This window comes from Melanotaenia boesemani, chromosome 1 (assembly GCF_017639745.1).
Source record: "Melanotaenia boesemani isolate fMelBoe1 chromosome 1, fMelBoe1.pri, whole genome shotgun sequence".
Classification (NCBI taxonomy): domain Eukaryota; kingdom Metazoa; phylum Chordata; class Actinopteri; order Atheriniformes; family Melanotaeniidae; genus Melanotaenia; species Melanotaenia boesemani.
In genome coordinates, this window is record NC_055682.1 from 23,100,948 (window position 1) to 23,119,133 (window position 18,186).

At 37.3% G+C, this 18,186-nt stretch overlaps 1 protein-coding gene across 1 annotated transcript; it reads right to left on the reverse strand.

The window, feature by feature from the left end:
- Positions 1 to 2,394: 2,394 nt before the first annotated feature.
- dusp22a (dual specificity phosphatase 22a) lies at positions 2,395 to 17,556 on the reverse strand. Its single transcript, XM_041985378.1, has 7 exons — positions 17,259 to 17,556; positions 12,623 to 12,656; positions 10,013 to 10,095; positions 9,526 to 9,575; positions 6,714 to 6,788; positions 6,281 to 6,452; positions 2,395 to 3,745 (listed from the first exon to the last, which is right to left on the reverse strand). Exons 1-7 carry the CDS (start codon positions 17,277 to 17,279, stop codon positions 3,557 to 3,559), a joined length of 624 nt encoding a protein of 207 aa, XP_041841312.1. The 5' UTR covers positions 17,280 to 17,556; the 3' UTR covers positions 2,395 to 3,556.
- Positions 17,557 to 18,186: the final 630 nt, after the last annotated feature.

An 18,186-nucleotide genomic window follows, 5' to 3' on the forward strand; every position in this document is an offset into this window, starting at 1 on the left:
GAATGAAATAGCTGGGGCAAGGCTTAATGACGCTGCTTCTCTCTGGCCAAACAGAATCCAGAAGCTTCGATGAGACCGCCCTTTCCGGAAGAGTTTTTCTCTGAACTATGGGTATTTACAAGAAATGGCCTGACACAAAGCACGGTTGTAAACCTTCTGCCCACGCTATTCAGACGCGGAGCACTGATCAAACTGGTAAAGTCACAAGTTTCTTTGTGCTGTGGGGGATTTCTGTTCTCCAGATGATTCTGCGCCCACTCACCTCTGATATGAAACCTCACCGAGGTTGTTTTGCAGGTAGAATGGTCTGCTGCCCTTGTAAAGTGGACTGCATAATAACAGTCTTCATGGCCAGCTATTCATGGTCAGTTAATTAATAACGTGATGTCAAACAGTGTTTTTCGTGCTTTTTTCCTAGGCTAATTTTATTCATTTAACATTATTCATCCTCTATCCAATAAACTGTTTTTATTTTCCTTAATAGGTTACAAACTACTTGAGCACTAAGCTCTTTTTTTTAAAATTACATACCCTTAATAAAAGGTCTTTAAAAGGGAACACTTTTAAATGAGAATTGTTTCTTAAACATTTTAAAGAAATGTAAAATACGTGTTTATAAGTTTTAAGATGTAAATATCAGTATACTTGATTGATAAGTGCTGATTAAAAGTCTCAGACATGGGACCTGTAGTTGACAAGACAGACTTCCTGTGATATGCTATAAGAAATGTACTGTTCCACACACAGTTAACCATTTCTCACAAGTTACTACTGTGTGGCACACCACAAATCAATTAAAAAGTGGCAAAATGGTTGTGTGAATTTATTCACATAATTTGCTATATATAAAGTAACTACACTGCTCAAACACAATGAAGGGAAGACATAATCATTACCATGCAACTCAAAGACATGTGTGGCAGGAGAGTTTGCTGCGTCTCCCAGCACAGTGTTGAAACCATGGAGGAGACACCAGGAGACAGATGGAGAGGGTCGTAGGAGGACAACAGTCGTGCAGCAGGACTGCCAGAGCCCCACAAGAAAAGAACAGGTTCACACTGAGCACAAGTCTGGAGACCCTGTGGAGAACATTCTGCTGCCTGCAACATCCTTCAACATGACCAGTCTGGCTGTGGGTCAGTGATGGTCTGGGGAGGCATATCAGCAATTCCTGCATGATGAGAGCATTGATGCTATGGACTGACCTGCCTGTTCACCAGACCTGAATCCAAATCCACCACCTTTAGGGCATCATGTCTTGCTCTATCTACTGCTGCCATGTCGCACCACAGACTGTCCAGGGATTGACTGATGCTCTGATTCAGGTCTGGGAGAAGATCCCTTAGGAGAACATCTATTGTCTCATTAGCATGCCCAGATGTTGTTTCATTCTCGTTTGTCTTGAGGAATTTCCACAGAAGTTGGGTTAGTCTGTGATCTGATCTTTCCACTTTTATTTCAAGTAGTATTCTGTATCTGACGATATCCATGGGTTAATGGTTTTGATTTCCATTCATAATTTATTTTGGTCCCAACACATCCTACTATGCAGTGAATAAAGATTTTCAACTGGAATATGTGATTCATGAAGATCTAAGATGTGTTTAAGTGTTCCCTTTATCATGTTGATTATAACTTGCAGCTAATACAAATTAAAAATTCAGTATGTCAGAAAATTAAAATCTTAAGAAATAAGGTCTTTCAACAATTTCTAGAGAGATGACTATAAAGATGTCTCACTTTTTTAATTTAGTAAAAGAAAACTTTTTGGTGTTATTCTAATTTATTAGGTACCTTATTTCAGTTAAATCAGTTGCAGATTCAATCAAATTTTATATTTTATTTATATAACAGGAAATTAAAACTCACCTCATAGTAGTCTTTCACAAACACACATGCACACACACCCCTTCTGCCCATATCTCATTCTGTACAAACATGAACTCCCATCCATAGTTACTCTCTTAACTGAATGTATAAAAATATATAAAAAAAACATCTGGCTTGACGCTGCTGTGAGGAAACAGTGTCTTAGTGGTCCAGTCACACTGGAAGCCAGCCCACCCATGACCACAGAGGGAGGTGTAACTAAACACCTGAAGGCACCTTGTTCTCAGTAAATGAAATTGGTCTTCCAGCGAAGTCCTTGCAAATTCCAAAGAAATGTTATGAGCCTGTCAAGAGTTGTAGGAGCTTAATAAAGATTTGAATATGTTTGAGGTTTCTAAAAAAAGTGTGCAATATCTGAGTTCAGCCTACAGCAGAATGTGTCTCATATTAATATAATGAATAACTATCCAAATACATTGTAGCAGTAATGACTCAGATAAATTTGGCATCCTTCTCCACCTTTAGCATGACACATCAGTTTCACATATAAGCAGAGACAATCCATAGTGTTGATAGTGCTGATTTATTTGTATTTACATTTTTTGTCAATAAATGCTTTGAATTATAAAACAAAGATAACAACCATAAATACTCAAAGCACAATCATATAACAAAACTTAAAACTATTTAATAAAAATCTGCTTTGTCATAATAAAAATGATAAATCAGAGCTTCAGTAAAATCAGGAAGACTTTAGCATTTGGATTTTAGAGTAATTACATCTAAAGCCCCAGTCATAGTTGATACAGCTTTCCATTTCAGTTGTTTCACTTAAAGGAACATTTTGCCAGTTTAGAGCTTACTTGTTACTCAGCTGTTCGTCTTGAATGTTCATTTCTCTATGAGCAACTCAGGCAGCCCAATTGCAAATGTCATCATTTGCCTTATCTAATGGCTGACAAATTACAAATAACTTTATTGCTGTGTTCTTTGTCATTGTAACAAGGCAACCAAACATTTTTTACCAGCCAGTTTATAATCAAGACATTAAGTTCTACAGTGGATTTCGGTTACCAGAATTTGGTACAGTAAAATGTGTACAAAGCTGGGAATCATATGGAAAGATCCATCAATGAGACAAAGACACTCCTGTACATAAAATTTCAGTAGTCTTTTATATATCTGACAAGTGAGCAGTAGCTCCTACAGTGAGATGTATACAATGCTGTCAAGCGAACAAACATAACCTGACGAGCTGCATGTTTCATTATAGTTTCATTTTAAGAGTTTAACAAGTGGCACATGGACAACAACTTCAAAATGTGGTTGAAGAGTTGTGGATTTCATCTACTACCAGTGAACATTAAGATTTTTTTTTCATTTAATTCACTGAAGGCAAAATGTTCAATTAAGATAGAAATAAATAGTCATATCTTTAAGGCTACACAGCTGAACAAGTCCACAAAAAACATGTTACACACGAGGTGTGGCTAAGGTGTGGGGCAGTTTATAGTAAGGCATATTTCAGCACCAAACCCCTGTTGTGACTGTAGTGTTAGTGGCAGGTACTGGTAATAAAAAATAAAGTATGTAGCACACACTTTATTAATTAATTTATTCTTTTTAGAGCCGTTCAAAGAGCTTAATGTTGGAAATGGCTTGGGGTTCATTTGGAAATGACAGCTCCAAATACCACTGTGGACAACCTTGGCCAGAAAGCCATGTTTTAACTGCTGCCTTCAGGATGATCAGTGCTGGACGGCAGACCAGAGACTCCCATTTCCTGATTTATCCAGCGCCTGTCGGGTCCTCTCTGACTTTCCTGTTGTTCTGTGTACTGTCTCAGCAGGGAACCCACCTGCTCTTGGTCATTGAATGGACTTGGACGGAAACTGGACTGTAACCATGATCGATACTGGGGACATAAAGTTAAACAAAAATCCTCTTTAACCATGTTAAACATTGTTTATGTAATAGACATAAAACTGTTAATACAATTTTATAATAATACAATTCTGACTACACATTTTTAGCAAACAGTGCAATATGTATTTGGACTTTGACCATTTTTAAACGATCTCACGACTGGCATTATTAAAAAACAAAACAGTCCATAGATCTCTTTTGTTACTTTATACCATATTTACTTTCAGTTAAAAAAATTTGTCACACCCAACTAGCAATTCGTGACAAAGCCAGACAGTAAGTGAGAGAAAATGTATTTTCTCCACTTCATTTTGAGATACAGGTGTTACAGGTCAATTTTCAGTCTGTTTTCTTGGTTTGAGTCCACATATGCAGCTTTAAAAACATGGCTCTTATTTATGACAGCATACTTGGCTCAAAATCGTGTGTTCAAAGCATTAAAGTTGGGATATTATTTAATTTAGTTAACTAATTTATTTAATCTACTTTAACATGTTGAAGTCTTTGGGGTTAGAGAATTTTTGCTTTCAATTTTAAAGTAAAGAGATCTAAGATTTCTACTACTGTAACTTAGCTGTGCCCTTTGAGACCAGAAGTGAGCTGACGGCAGAAAGTAATGGCCTTGTGCTACACTACTGTAGTTTGCCTGAATTCCTGAAAGTTACTGTAATTTGATATTTATTGGAATGTGGGATTTAGTGGAATGTTTGAGTGCATTTAGATCATGTGCAGCAGAATTTCTTTTACAAAAGGAGACATTTGTGAAAGTGAGGAGCTGCAATCTCTAAAATGATATCAAGGAATTATTCCCTTGTTTTGTGCAATATCCTATTCATTCTAGAATAAAATGAAGTGAAAGTCAATCTGAAAGTAATACATTCATCATACTAAAATTAGTATTTTCTTATTCATCCTAAAACTCAAACAGCACCGAACTGACTCATAACATGAACACACTGGTAAAAATATGAACTGAAAAACTTGAAATAAGTGTAGAGATAAGATCGATAAAACTGAGAGCAAAATCTTGAATGATGCCTGCTCTCGACTGTCACTGTGTCATCTAGAAAAAGATTGCATGTCCTGCTAGAAGCCACAAAGTATTGTAAGTAAGGTAGACTAGGTACACAGGCTTAAAATATAATAATAAAAAAAACTCTACAGGCTTTACAGTCAGATAAAGTTCTGTTAATGCTGGTTTACCTGAGGTAAGCAGGTTTGTGCATATATAACAGTTTTAAGAGTGAAAGCAGATGAACAGGAACAGTTTATCTCCATCAAAATCAGCAAAGAGACTCTTATAAAATCATAAAAATATACAACATTAAAAATAATGTTTATTATTATGATGATTTATTTATTTATTTAAACAAATTCTATCATACAAGGGCTGCAATCCTGCAGCTTTTTTATGTCTCCCTGCTCCAACATACCTGACTCAAATTAATGAGTCATTGTACAGAACTTGATAGGCTGTTGGATGCATTTAATTTGAGTCAGGTGTGTTGTAGAAGAGAGACAATGAAAACCTGCAGGACTGTGGCCCTCGTAGGACTGCACTGAGTACCCCTGGACAGGTCTTGGTTTCCACCTTTTGGTGGATATTTCCTTAATGTCCACCAACTATATTTTTCTTCTTTCCCCCTAAATTTGTTTAAAACAGGTTGCAATGATGCAGTGCAGTCTAAAAAAATGTTGTTTAAATGCTTTGAGAGTAAATGGTGATAAGAATTACTGTTGTCTTCTGATTCTTTACTTTCTGTATGAGACTCATATGGGAAAATCACAACTACAGAAAACACATTTCCCCTTATTTCCCTAAAATCAGTGCAAAGCCTACAAACAATGAGCATTTTTTTCAGTCATGTTGCAAGAAGCTGACAGTAATGATTAACACGTGATGAGCAGCACCCAAGCTAATGCAATCCAAGCAAACCCCCTGCAGTTCCCCTTCTCTACTTAACTATCGCTTGATTGGACCAGCATCAATATCATGGAATCGCACACCAAGTGCCTTCAAAAACCAAACTCATTCAAATTATGCAACACTTTAGAGGCTGTGAACAAACAGCTGTCATATACAGACATTAATAGGAGAATGTACTTTTATTTGCTTGAAATAAAGCACATCAATCAATCAGTAAAACGCAGCTCATCTTAAGGCCATAAAATGTGATAGACAATGTTTGCTGATTGGTCACAAAAACAACAACACAATTTTTGGAACACTGCAATATGCATGCATGAGATGGCAGATCAACAGTTGACAAGTTAACCACAGGCTGCATGTGCATGGTGATGGTCGTATGTGTCACATCCTGTAAGCGTCTGTGTATGGGGCTTCAACTTACTAGCAACACTCATATTTAAAGAATAAGAATACATCAAGCATGTTGCTAAAGGGAAAAAAACACGCAGTTAAAAAAAAAAAAAAACTTAAAACAGCTTTTAACTTTAGGGTACAAGATTCAGGCTGTAAAAGTGAACTGGAGTTCTGTTCTCCAGTCAACATTCACTTGTTTACCTCTGAGACTTGTGTAGTCTGATATTCCTGCAGCTGTTGCTGGAAGCCATAGTTTGGCCCAACGAAAGAGCGGACAGCCTTAACGGCAGATAGACACTCCTCCCAGCTGTAGTGTGTGACTGTCATTAGGTAGGCCACCACCATGGTAGTGCTGCGGGATACACCTGCAAGGCTGCAGCAAACCAAAAAGGGCATTTTGTCATTTTTGGCATTTGGTCACTTTGGTTATTGTTAATTGCCAACTCTGTTGTATTTCCTGCTGGTACAAGCTAAACAAAGGGAACAAAAACTGAAACTGCACTCTAAGGGATTGTCTACTGGTTTATTGACAAAGCTTCTTTTTTTTTTTTTTGTAATATATGTTCTGAAAAACTGATCCATCATCAGAGAAGAGAGAGATGCCAGGATACAGATGTTAAAGCATAAAACCTACCAGTGAACTAGACAAGCTCCACCATTCAGGCGACATTCATGGATGAAACCGATACACTCTTTGAAATGCTGTAATCTAAAAAGGAAAAATAAATACACAATTTCTAACATCTGAAATAAAGGAAACAAGTTTGTAACATGCAGTTAATGAAAAAAAATGTCTTGAATTAAGAGCAACATTTACACAGTTGTGCTGCTTTAAAGAAGGTAGATTTTTGGAAAATCTACCTTACTCTTACTGAGCGAGGAAGTAAAGCTAATAATGAGATACACATTATAGGATATGAGAAAGGACACCTTGAACTGAAACTCCTGTGTGGAGGCCCTGACACTGTTTCAGATATGTTTTGATGTTTTGATTTTAATTGCAGAAACTACACTGAGGTTATTCTAAAATACCCTGAGAGGTTTTAGAAAGGGGGTTTAGTTTTAATTAATTGTAGTAATTTCTTAGAAACCACTGAAGGAGTTGTAACTTTTCTTTTAACTATTTCAAGCTGTCATGTGAGGAAAATGTTGGGTCCGCTCAAACAGAGTCTGTGGTAGACCAGAGCACAGACAGTAGGGGCAGACAAGGGAAGTAACAGTCGTCGTTTTTGTCTATCTGCAAAATTACGACAGTTTCCAGCTTTTATCTGTTCTGTTTATAAATGATCATGTGAGTAATTTTATTTTAAAATACAACCAGAAGCATCTGTCCAATGGCAACAAGCAACATAATGCAGCTGCTTGTTGAGTAAGATCATAGAAATGCTCCTAATGGGACTTTTGCTTGGGTAAAAATCTTGGTAGAAAACAGCACAGTGAAGTGAAAAATGCTCCTCAGATATCCTACCTACTTGCAATCAGGAAACACTGATAGTGTTTTGCATAATCAACAAGTGCATGGCTGATAACACTGTCTTCTAAGGAACAGAGGCTGGTTTCTCAATAGCACACTGAGTAACAGACTGGAGGTTAAAATAAACCGACTGTCACTTTTCTTTTTTCCTCCTTCCTGAGATCCAAACTCCTCTTTAAAAGATGTCTCCTCAGCACTTTGTTTTGTCTTCCTAGCCGAGGTTTCCGTAAATCTTGTTTAATATGCAAAAAAAAAAAAAAAAAAAGAACTTGTGACAAAGATTTGAGGTTTCATCTGAATGAGAATGGAGACTAATGCTGAAAACAAACAAGCTGCGAAGCTATTGTAGATGTAGAGATTTTTCTACTGTGGGCCAAAAAAAAAAAAAAAAAAAAAAAGCATGAACGTTCTAACTTGCTGGACAAAGAGACAGCTTGTGTGAATGCATCTCATTTTGGAAATGCTGATGCAAATGAGTTCACACCTTCATGTTCAATGCATACAGTGGATTAAAATCAAAACATACTTTTCGTGAGAATGTTTACAAAAGACAAAAGAAAAAGCTGGGTTTTTAAAAATATCATCAGCATAAAGGATTACAACATTTAAGGCTATTAAAATGAAAGCTTCACCTGTGAGCTTGTGTATGTTTATGTGAGTTAGTGTTTTTTCCCCTTCATTCAGTCTTTAATGTGATACATTACAAAACCTACAAACTGTAACTTTCTTTTAGGCTTATAGAAATTAATCTGACCCCTTTATATTGACTGAATTCCTAAGTACAATTACAAATTTATATATTTATTTCTTTTTGGGTGGAAACTTAAACCAGTAGTGCTCTTCCAAAACACAAAACCGTGTGACAAAGAAAGTTCTCACCATGTACCATACACATGGGAGGCGCTATCAGGTCTCACAATAGGGGCCCCTAGATGATGGTGAGCGTGGTGGGGCGACAGTTGGCCTCACCGTACCGTAAGTCAGTCAGACTAGTGATTGTGACAGAGGGGGTTTATTAAATCCCTGGGTGGTCGAAGCACAGGCCAGATGTCACTGGGAGGTTTCCTTCCTGTGCTGCCTGAGGGAAGGACGCTTGATTGCGACAGTGGAGGTCAGACATCCCCAGCCCAACCCGATGAGCAACATCCAACTAACCACTACAGCTAAATTCTCCTTAAATTACATTTCAACCAGCTCCATTTTCTCTACAAACTAAAGCAAACAGAGTTCACTTTAAAACCATGGATAACTTAACAACCAAAATGATGAAAGATTTACAATTAACTCAGAGACCCCCAATTGAGATGTATAAATTATTTCTAGGAGTCAACAAAATGGCTTCATGTTAACTACCAGCAGGAAGCTTAACAGGAATGATACAGTGGATTGGAATTTTAAGCAGATTCTCCAGAAATCCCACCTCAAGTTTTGGGAAAGTAACCTGTCTCTCCAACACAAATATAGGTTTCATAGTGAAACAAACAAAACTTCCCACTGATGTTCAAATTGCAGCTTGAGACAGATGCTTCTGTGTATGTGTGTGAGTGTGTGTTTTTCCTCAGCTAACTCAGGGAATTCAGTTAAGACTTCAAGTGTATGGTGCTGAATGAGGTAACAGACAAAAATATAATGTGTTGTGTTAGTAGTTGTTGCCAGGGTGGAAAAATGGACTCTTTCAACTCTGTCTCCCTCCTGATGATCAATGACACTTTGGACACGTGATTTCCCTCTCAGAAAAATCCCACAAAATAAAACCCTACTGTCAAAGTTTAATTCTGCAGGATCTATGTAATTTTATTTGTCTGCATTATGAGACCAATTTAACCGATTAAATATTTAGATAAACTTGTCACTTTGATCTAAAAAATGAATGCTTCGATTATAGATGCTTGAAGTTTTTAATTAACCAAGGTACTGTTAGCAGTAAAGGACTCAAAAGAAATTATTTGTAAAATTATATTTGTATACTCACAGGTTCTCGCTGGAAGCATCATTTGCTTGAATACAAAGGTAAGTCATGTCCTGTAAAACATGGATAAAACACTGAACAGCTGAAGGAAAAAAAAGACTGAACCATGCATAGGTGAACAAATCTAGCAACATTATATCATGTTTAATGCTGTTTTACAACTCTGTGTACTGCAATCACTACATCTTGTAAATCACAACCCATTTTCCACCCAGATTTCTTGTAAGAAATGTGCAGTAACAGTCATTGTCAATGTCAGACATTATTTGTTCTAAACCCATGTCTAAAAGACTGTCTTCCATACATCCCAATCACAAAATCTCTTCTTGCTTCAACTATAACTTAGCAGCACCATCTCCTGGCTGACAGGACTAATTATATTATTAAACAGGCACAATGAAACAAAAATTTCCACAGGAAGCACTGGTTAGTCATGAAAAAACATCACAAAGCATCCAGAAACACCAACCATCCTGATTTCTCTACTCACCTCAAATACTGGCTTTGCATTGTTGTACACAGAGAGGATGTGGGTGATGCCATTTTTAGACAAACTGTCTCTGTTTTCTGAATCTGTGACAAGAGATTAAACATATCTCATATAAATGCTGAATGTGATTTTTACAAAAGCTTGATCAATATCATTTAGGAGTTTATTCACCCATATAAGCCGATCACATGTTTGAGAACATCTAGAAAATATTCTGTCAAGAAATGTAGAAACTTCACCGTAAGCTGAGTTTGTGAAATAAGCTGCTCAAAAAAAAATAAAAAAAATAAAGGGAACACTAAAATAACATCCTAGATCTGAATGAACGAAATATTCTTATTAAACCCACTGTGCTGACAACAAAATCACACAAAAATTATCAATGCAAATCAAATTTATTAACCCATGGAGGACTGGATTTGGAGTCACACTCAAAATTAAAGTGGAAAAACACACTACAAGCTGATCCAACTTTGATGTAATGTCCTTAAAACAAGTCAAAATGAGGCTCAGTAGTGTGTGTGGCCTCCACGTGCCTGTATGACCTCCCTACAACGCTTGGACATGCTCCTGATGAGGTGGCGGATGGTCTCATGAGGGCTCTCCTCCCAGACCTGGACTAAAGCATCTGCCAACTCCTGGACAGTCTGTGGTGCAACGTGGTGTTGGTGGATGGAGCGAGACATGATGTCCCAGATGTGCTCAATTGGATTCAGGTCTGGGGAACAGGCGGGCCAGTCCATAGCATCAATACCTTCGTCTTGCAAGAACTGCTGATAACACTCCAGCCACATGAGGTCTAAGACTGTCTTTCATTAGAAGGAACCCAGGGCCAACCGCACCAGCATATGGTCTCACAAGGAGTCTGAGGATCTTATCTTGGTACCTAATGGCAGTCAGGCTACTTCTGGCGAGCACATGGAGGGCTGTGCAGCCCCCCAAAGAAATGCCACCCCACACCATTACGGACCCACTGCCAAACCGGCCATGCTGTGGGATGTTGCAGGCAGCAGAGCGTTCTCCACGGCGTCTCCAGACTCTATCACGTCTGTCACATGTGCTTAGTGTGAACCTGCTTTCATCTGTGAAGAGCACAGGGCGCCAGTGGTAAAGTTACCAATCTTGGTGCTCTTTGGCAAATGCCAAATGTCATGCACAGTGTTGGGCTGTAAGCAGAACCCCTCCTGTGGACATCGGGCCCTCATGGAGTCTGTTTCTGACCGTTTGAGCAGACACTTGCACCTTTGTGGCCTGGCAGTGCTCCTTCTGTTCCTCCTTGCACAAAGGAGGAGGTAGTGGTCCTGCTGCTGGGTTGTTGCCCTCCTACGGCCTCCTCCACGTCCTCCAATGTACTGGCCTGTCTCCTGGTAGCGCCTCCATGCTCTGGACACTACGCTGACAGACACAGCAAACCTTCTTGCCACAGCTCGCATTGATGTGCCATCCTGGATGAGCTGCACTACCTGAGCCACTTGTGTGGGTTGTAGACTCCGTCTCATGCTACCACTAGAGTGAAAGCACCGCCAGCATTCAAAAGTGACCAAAACATCAGCCAGAAAGCATAGGAACTGAGAAGAGGTCTGTGGTCACCACCTGCAGAACCACTTCTTTATTGGGGGTGTCTTGCCAATTGCCTATCATTTCCACCTGTTGTTTATTCCACTTGCACAACAGCATGTGAAATTGATTGTCAATCAGCGTTGCTTCCTACGTGGACAGTTTGATCACAGAAGTGTGATTGACTTGGAGTTACATTGTGTTGTTTAAGTGTACATTGCTGTAAAGGTATTAAGAATTATATGATGGTTATTATGAATAAAAACTAACACAATGCATGCAAATTCTTAACATCAAAGGATGGATACTGTATTTGTGCTGGTTAGACTAAGTTGAACAAACTTTACAAGCCAACAATTTTGACCAGTTAATAACAAATGCTGTGGGTCTGAGAGCTGGCAACTATCCTACAACATAATTTGGCACATCCACATCCACTTGCTCCTGTCACTTGGACTAATTTTAGCTGTTGTACTTGTGCCATCATGTGGAACCATCATTAAGGCAGCTAAAGTTAGAACACTGCACATGCCGTGTTAACTGCGAGGAGGCTGCGTACCACTGAAGAAAGTGTCACCCTCATGACTACAAATTCTTGCTTCAAGTACACAAGCAACACTTTCTGGTTTTTAATGATTTGTTATTGAATAACTCACACTTTTTCAATCTAAGTTTGACAAACAATACATTCAGCTGCAGTATATGATGCTTCTACACACATGCTCTATGTGTGTGTTATATATAAAAAGACATCATACGGCCATTCAGAATGCAGTTTATTTATGCTTATATTTGAACAATAGTGTGTTTTGAATTATTGACCATGTAGAAGTTAAAACAAATGGACTAAATGGATGGATGTGCATTACATTGAAATGCATATAAAATTGAACATAAAACACCTAGTCCTAGAATATACATTGCACTTCTATACTAATTTTCTCATTCCTTCATGATGGCCTTATACTTTAGCGACTGAAAGTCTAACTTGTCCGGTCTATACTGTCAGTATTTCATCTAAAGCATTAAATCAAAACACCATGGTTGCCTTACCTCTTATGTTCCCAAGGTAGAGTCCATTAACAACCTGTGAAGCAACAGACATAGACATTTTGTGTTATACTTTCATTACAAATTAGCTACAAGAGCGCCACCTGAAAAGAGCAAATGTTCCAGGTCAAGCCAGGTTGGATTTAAGGCTTAAGGCTTAAGAACCATGTAAACACAAGAGACAGCCATACAAGGTCGGAAGCATCGATGCATGATTATCAAGACAAAGTGATGAGTGGCAAGTGGCTGCTGAGTGCTACTGAACAACTTTGGTACCATGAGCACAAATCATATTACCCCGTACATTTTATTGATATCTGATCACATATACTGTGTAACAGGGATGTATGTTCAAGGTGAAAAGGTAAAAAAGTACTAAATGAATGGTTGAAACAGAACGTTTTCACTGTAAGCCTTGGCAGTGTTGATCTTCTGTGAGTCAAGTCAAAGTTTATTTAAAGTTTATTTAATTTAAACATTTAAAAACAACAACTGTTGACCAAAGTGCTTCAAGCTCAATGAGTATATAAAAAAACTTTATCTCTTGACAGCAATAAATATTAGCATAAATATAATTTTTTAAAAAACAACATTCTTACATATCAAAAACCATGATATACTTCTCAACCAGGACCAAAATCCAGCAAGAACATTTTTTTTTTTCCAAAGTATTAAAATGATTAAGAGCCTGATGTAAAAAGACAGACCTTTCCAGAGAGTAGGAGCCACACATGAAAAGGCTCCAGCGACTCTAACGTTTAGCCTTTATCTAAAACATTCAAAAGTAACTGATTCAGACCTTATAAAAACAAGTCATAAAATGTTTTAACTTGATCCTGTAATGGACTGGAAGCCAGTGTAAAGAGGTCAGCACAGGTGATCATGTCTCTTCTTTTCTGTTAAAAGGTGGGCTGCTGCATTTTGTACAGCCTGCAGGCGACAAAGTGACGACAATTCAATACCAGCACATAAAATAATTAAAATAATCTAATAAGAAATCAAACTTAAGAGTTTTAAATCAAGTAGAACAATGAATAACTCTCTCAAAGTCATGGAAAGGGATTTAGCTCTTCATCTTACTGAAGCCTTGAATTAAATAAGCTTACTGAACTCATCAGAAAGTACTGAAATTAAGCAAATTAAATGAAGTTTGCATCCAACATGGAGAACAAAAAAGTACATATATGTAGACCACATGAAGGGCAAATAAAAATACTACAGCAGTGGCACTATAAAGTACAATATGTACACTAAAAAACATGGTTAGAATAAATATATTGCACTCTTAAGTCTATCTCTCTTTCTTAGCTAATTTCTTCCATTCATTTCCACATATATTTTTTCATTGGCTTACTTATTTCTTTACCTATTAATCTATTTTTTTCTAAATGGCATTCCATAGAATGGAGCGTCACAATATAATAATTTAATCATTTGGTCCATCATTATTGAGTAGAAATGGTACGATTATTTATTTTACAATTAGGCCTGTTGCAATAATAAATTTTGCTGTGCATAAATTTTCTCAGAAATTATTGCGATAAGCGAAAACATTGCGCAAAGCCGTCATGTGGTCATTTTGAGACCATTTTCAACTAATATAATCATAATGCCATAATAATGCAAATACACACTTTCAAAGATCAATAAACGTTAATTTCTAAAGAACATTGTACACTGCAACTGGAAGAAATTTTAAATAAAACAAAAACAATAAATAGAATGGACTCTCAGTCTCATTAACAATGAATGAAAACCACACACAACCAAAAACAATAAGTCTCTGTTCTGTAAACAAAACTGCCCTTCAGAAAGTATATAAAAAAATATTAAACATGGGCTCAGACAGGGAAAACCAGTAAAAATGCCAGTTAGTACCATTTCATAAAAAAAAACAAAAAAAAAAAAAACTAGGGAAAAAATATACTGCGCATCGGTGCTGTTTGTGAAGCTGAAATATCTCCCCTCATCGCTGCGTGTCAGTGAGTGAACCGTGCGCTGCTGCGACGCGACACTGCACTGCGCTTTTTTCACATATGCAGGGACACTGGCCCAAAAGTAATGCGGCCCACTGGGAATCCTCTCAAACCTCTCGATTAGCCAGCATTGTTCTTAATGTGTATAAGCGTAAGAAATCAAAGGTTTAGTAAAAGTGCGTGAGAAGCCACTCAAATGCGCAGTAGAGCTTGTTGCGAAAATAGTGGACTGGTCCAAACCACCGTAATGAGTGGTCCCTGCCACTAGGGGGCGGCTACATCAGTGGTCCGGACCGCCGTAATGAGTGGTCCCTGCCACGAGGAGACATTTAAATCAGTGATAGCTATAAAGTACACATTTCATATACCAATATAAGAAAGGCTAATTTTATTATTATTTTTCTTTTTTTAAAAAACATTTTTTAAGGAAGAACAAAATTCATCATACATAAAAAAGACATTTGGTAAAATAATATGAAAAATGAGTCATTGGTAGGTACCATTAAAATTAATTTGTTAAAAGCTCTTTTTTTGTTTGTTTTTTTGTGAGATGACAGTATAATAATAGTAAAAGTGACAGTATAATAATAACAGCGTATGACTGTAGCGGCAATGGTATATGCTAATAATAATAATAATAATAATAATATACACATATATTTTTTTCCTATATATTTAGCATGTTCAACGATTGCAAAGGTACATAACTGCAATGTGATGGGTAAGTGCAAAAAGTGACAGAAAGAATTAGACCAAGTCTGTAATAGTAAACAGTTGTGACAGAAGTAGAGGAGCTGCAAAGTCTGATTGCAGAAGGTAGGAATGAAGACTGAGCTTTATAACTGAGAAAAGTTTAGAATCTGCTGTTTGATGTGTCGATCATAATTATGGAATATCTTAGATTTAAACAATGTAGTAATGAATTTAAAAAAATAAAGTCCTCTGACTGCAATTTTTTTTAAACTTGGTTTCAGAAGAGAGTATTGCAAACCATTGTGTAAGACAATAAGCAGGGGTACAGGAATGGTTTGCAAACCTTAATGAATTCTATTTTAGGAAAATAAAAAATAAATTTAGTGGAAAAAGTTTGATAAAATATTTATGTCCAGAAAGTCCATTACAAAGACAATGCCTTTTTCATATCAATTCTGTTTAAATATTGACTTCCTATTAATGGTTATCACTCTATTATTCCGTAAAGTGGAAGCATGGGGAAAAGGTTGTGTGAAAATTTGTAAATATAAATAAATAAATAAATACCTTTAAACAAATTAATTTTAATGGTACCTGCAATGACTCAAAATCTAATTCTCTAATACTTCATTTTTCATATTTTACCAAATGTCTTTTTTATTTATGATGAATTTTCTTCTTCCATAAAAAAATGTAAAAATAAAATAACAATAATAATAATAATAATAAAATTTCCCTTTCTTATATTGGCATCTGAAACGTACAGTATGTAGCTACCGCTGATTTAAATGTCTCATAGTGGCAGGGACCACTCATGACAGTGGTCCGGACCATGGTCTGGACCAGACCACTATTTTGGCAACAACCCCCTCTCCAAATGCGCAAGTCTCACGGCCAATGTGTGAGATTTAGTAGCCCTGTAAAACAAATGCAGCATACCGGCTCGCACAGGTTAAGTGGTTCACCACTGGTGCTGCCTTAGCGGGACACTATGGCAGAGGGTTTTCCCTCCAGACTTACCAGCCTGTAAAGCTGGACATAAAAAGTTGCAGGGAAGGGAGGACATGCATCCAATAAGTTTCACCTGGATAACCAGCACTTGTTTATGCTACAGTAAAAATAAATGCACAATAGTTTGGACAAATGATACTAATTAATCTAACATGACAGTGAAGTGAAATGTTATTGTGTAATTTGTTATTTTGTAATTATGTACGACTCAGGTTGGTCTTACAGTGCAATGTGACCAGTTAACTGGACTTTACATTATACAAATGAAAAAATGAAACTTTTATCACAAGGGGAGAATATTCAGCTGTAGTATGACTACTTAGTTACCTTACTTTGTTTTTTTTAAGGGGGGGGGGGGGGGGGGGGGGTTCAAAGACAGAAATAAGTCAAACTAATAGACATATAGGAAGTGTTAAGGTGATTTTACACTGTGTTGATAAATTGATTTACGCACAATCATGATAATCGTAAAACCGTGATTATTTCTTTTAGAATAATCGTTCAAAGAAGATCTGTAATGGTGACATCCCTATCAGTGAGCATGGTCAAAGCACCAACCAGCACACACCATGTCTTGCTTTTGAGCCTTCCACCCAGGTTGCCAAAAGAAAATTCAAAGTATGCCTAATAACTTGCATTTCGGAGAGACGGATAACTTGGACACAAACGGGCATCATTTTTAGCAACTTCCAGACAATTCATATAATTCTGAAGTATCCCGAGTCCAAGTTATCCGCTGCAATAAATCTCATAAATAAATGGACAATCCAACCTGTAATTTATAGCCTGCTTCTGCCCACCATCTCTACAGTCTGGCGGAGGACAAAACATCTGACGTAACCGACAAACATTGAGTACTTGTAGCGAAGGCGTTTCCCAGACACACATTGTAAAGTTTGACCACAAAAAAACCCCAAACAGCAAAATGTCTTGGGGGGGAAGACAAGCGCTAAACCTACCTTATTCATTCCATTCCCCATGGTGACTGAACCAGTCTGCGGGCAGCTACCCTACTTTATTATAAGCAGCTACGATACGTAAACATGGATTTTGAGCCAAAAACACGAGCCTGGACTAAGTGAACTTCAGTTCTAACATAAAGCAGCTACTGGCCGTTTGTATATCTGCTTTCTGCTAAACAGCATTGTTAGATGCGGTTGTAGATGTGAAAAGAGTTGCATTTGTTTCAGCCTTGACCTCGTCTCTGTTCCAGCAATAGTCACGCTGTATCGTCTTCCGGATTGTTTTGACGTGAAACAACAGCAGCTGTGGGTTCATCCGGTAAGTGACGTCAAAGCGTGACGTAGTTAACTCTCTGCACTCTGCCCCACCTTCAGTGGTGGGTTTTCTATAATAACTGGGTCAACAATGATATTCTTTTAATTTCTGAGCTACTTAATAAAAATGGTAACATTTATACCTACCTACACAGAATTCCTTAAAAAATTTGGAATACCAATTCCAGTGCGAGAGTACTGTATAGTAATTGATGCTATACCAGATGCTTACTAATGTGAAGGACAAAAAACGTTATAATAACTACCTTAGACATATGATTTACTTGCCCCGTTGCATTTTTTCTGGAACGCTATCTTCAAAGACATTAATTGGAGACAAATGTGGTGTGATAATGATACATTTTTTGCACAAATAAAATCAAAGAAATACATTTTAAAATAATTCACCTAATTTATCCTACAAACCAAGTATTAAAAAGATAGAGAAATGAGATCCTGGTATTTTATACCTTTTGTAACTCATGCCCAGAAAATGTCATGTACTTGTTTTTTGATTGCGTCTATGTCAGGTTTTTCTGGATTAACATTGAACTTTTATGTTATGACTTATTTGGTACAACTATAATTATAACTGAGAAAGTCATTTTAT

Excerpts from the sequence above, each read along its gene's own strand:
- dusp22a (XM_041985378.1), bottom strand. The coding sequence starts at position 17,279 with ATGGGGAATGGAATGAATAAG. Across the intron at positions 12,657-17,258 it reads TGGGGAATGGAATGAATAAG|GTTGTTAATGGACTCTACCT; the intron begins GTAGGTTTAGCG and ends GTTGCTTCACAG. Across the intron at positions 9,576-10,012 it reads ATGCAAAGCCAGTATTTGAG|GACATGACTTACCTTTGTAT; the intron begins GTGAGTAGAGAA and ends CATGTTTTACAG.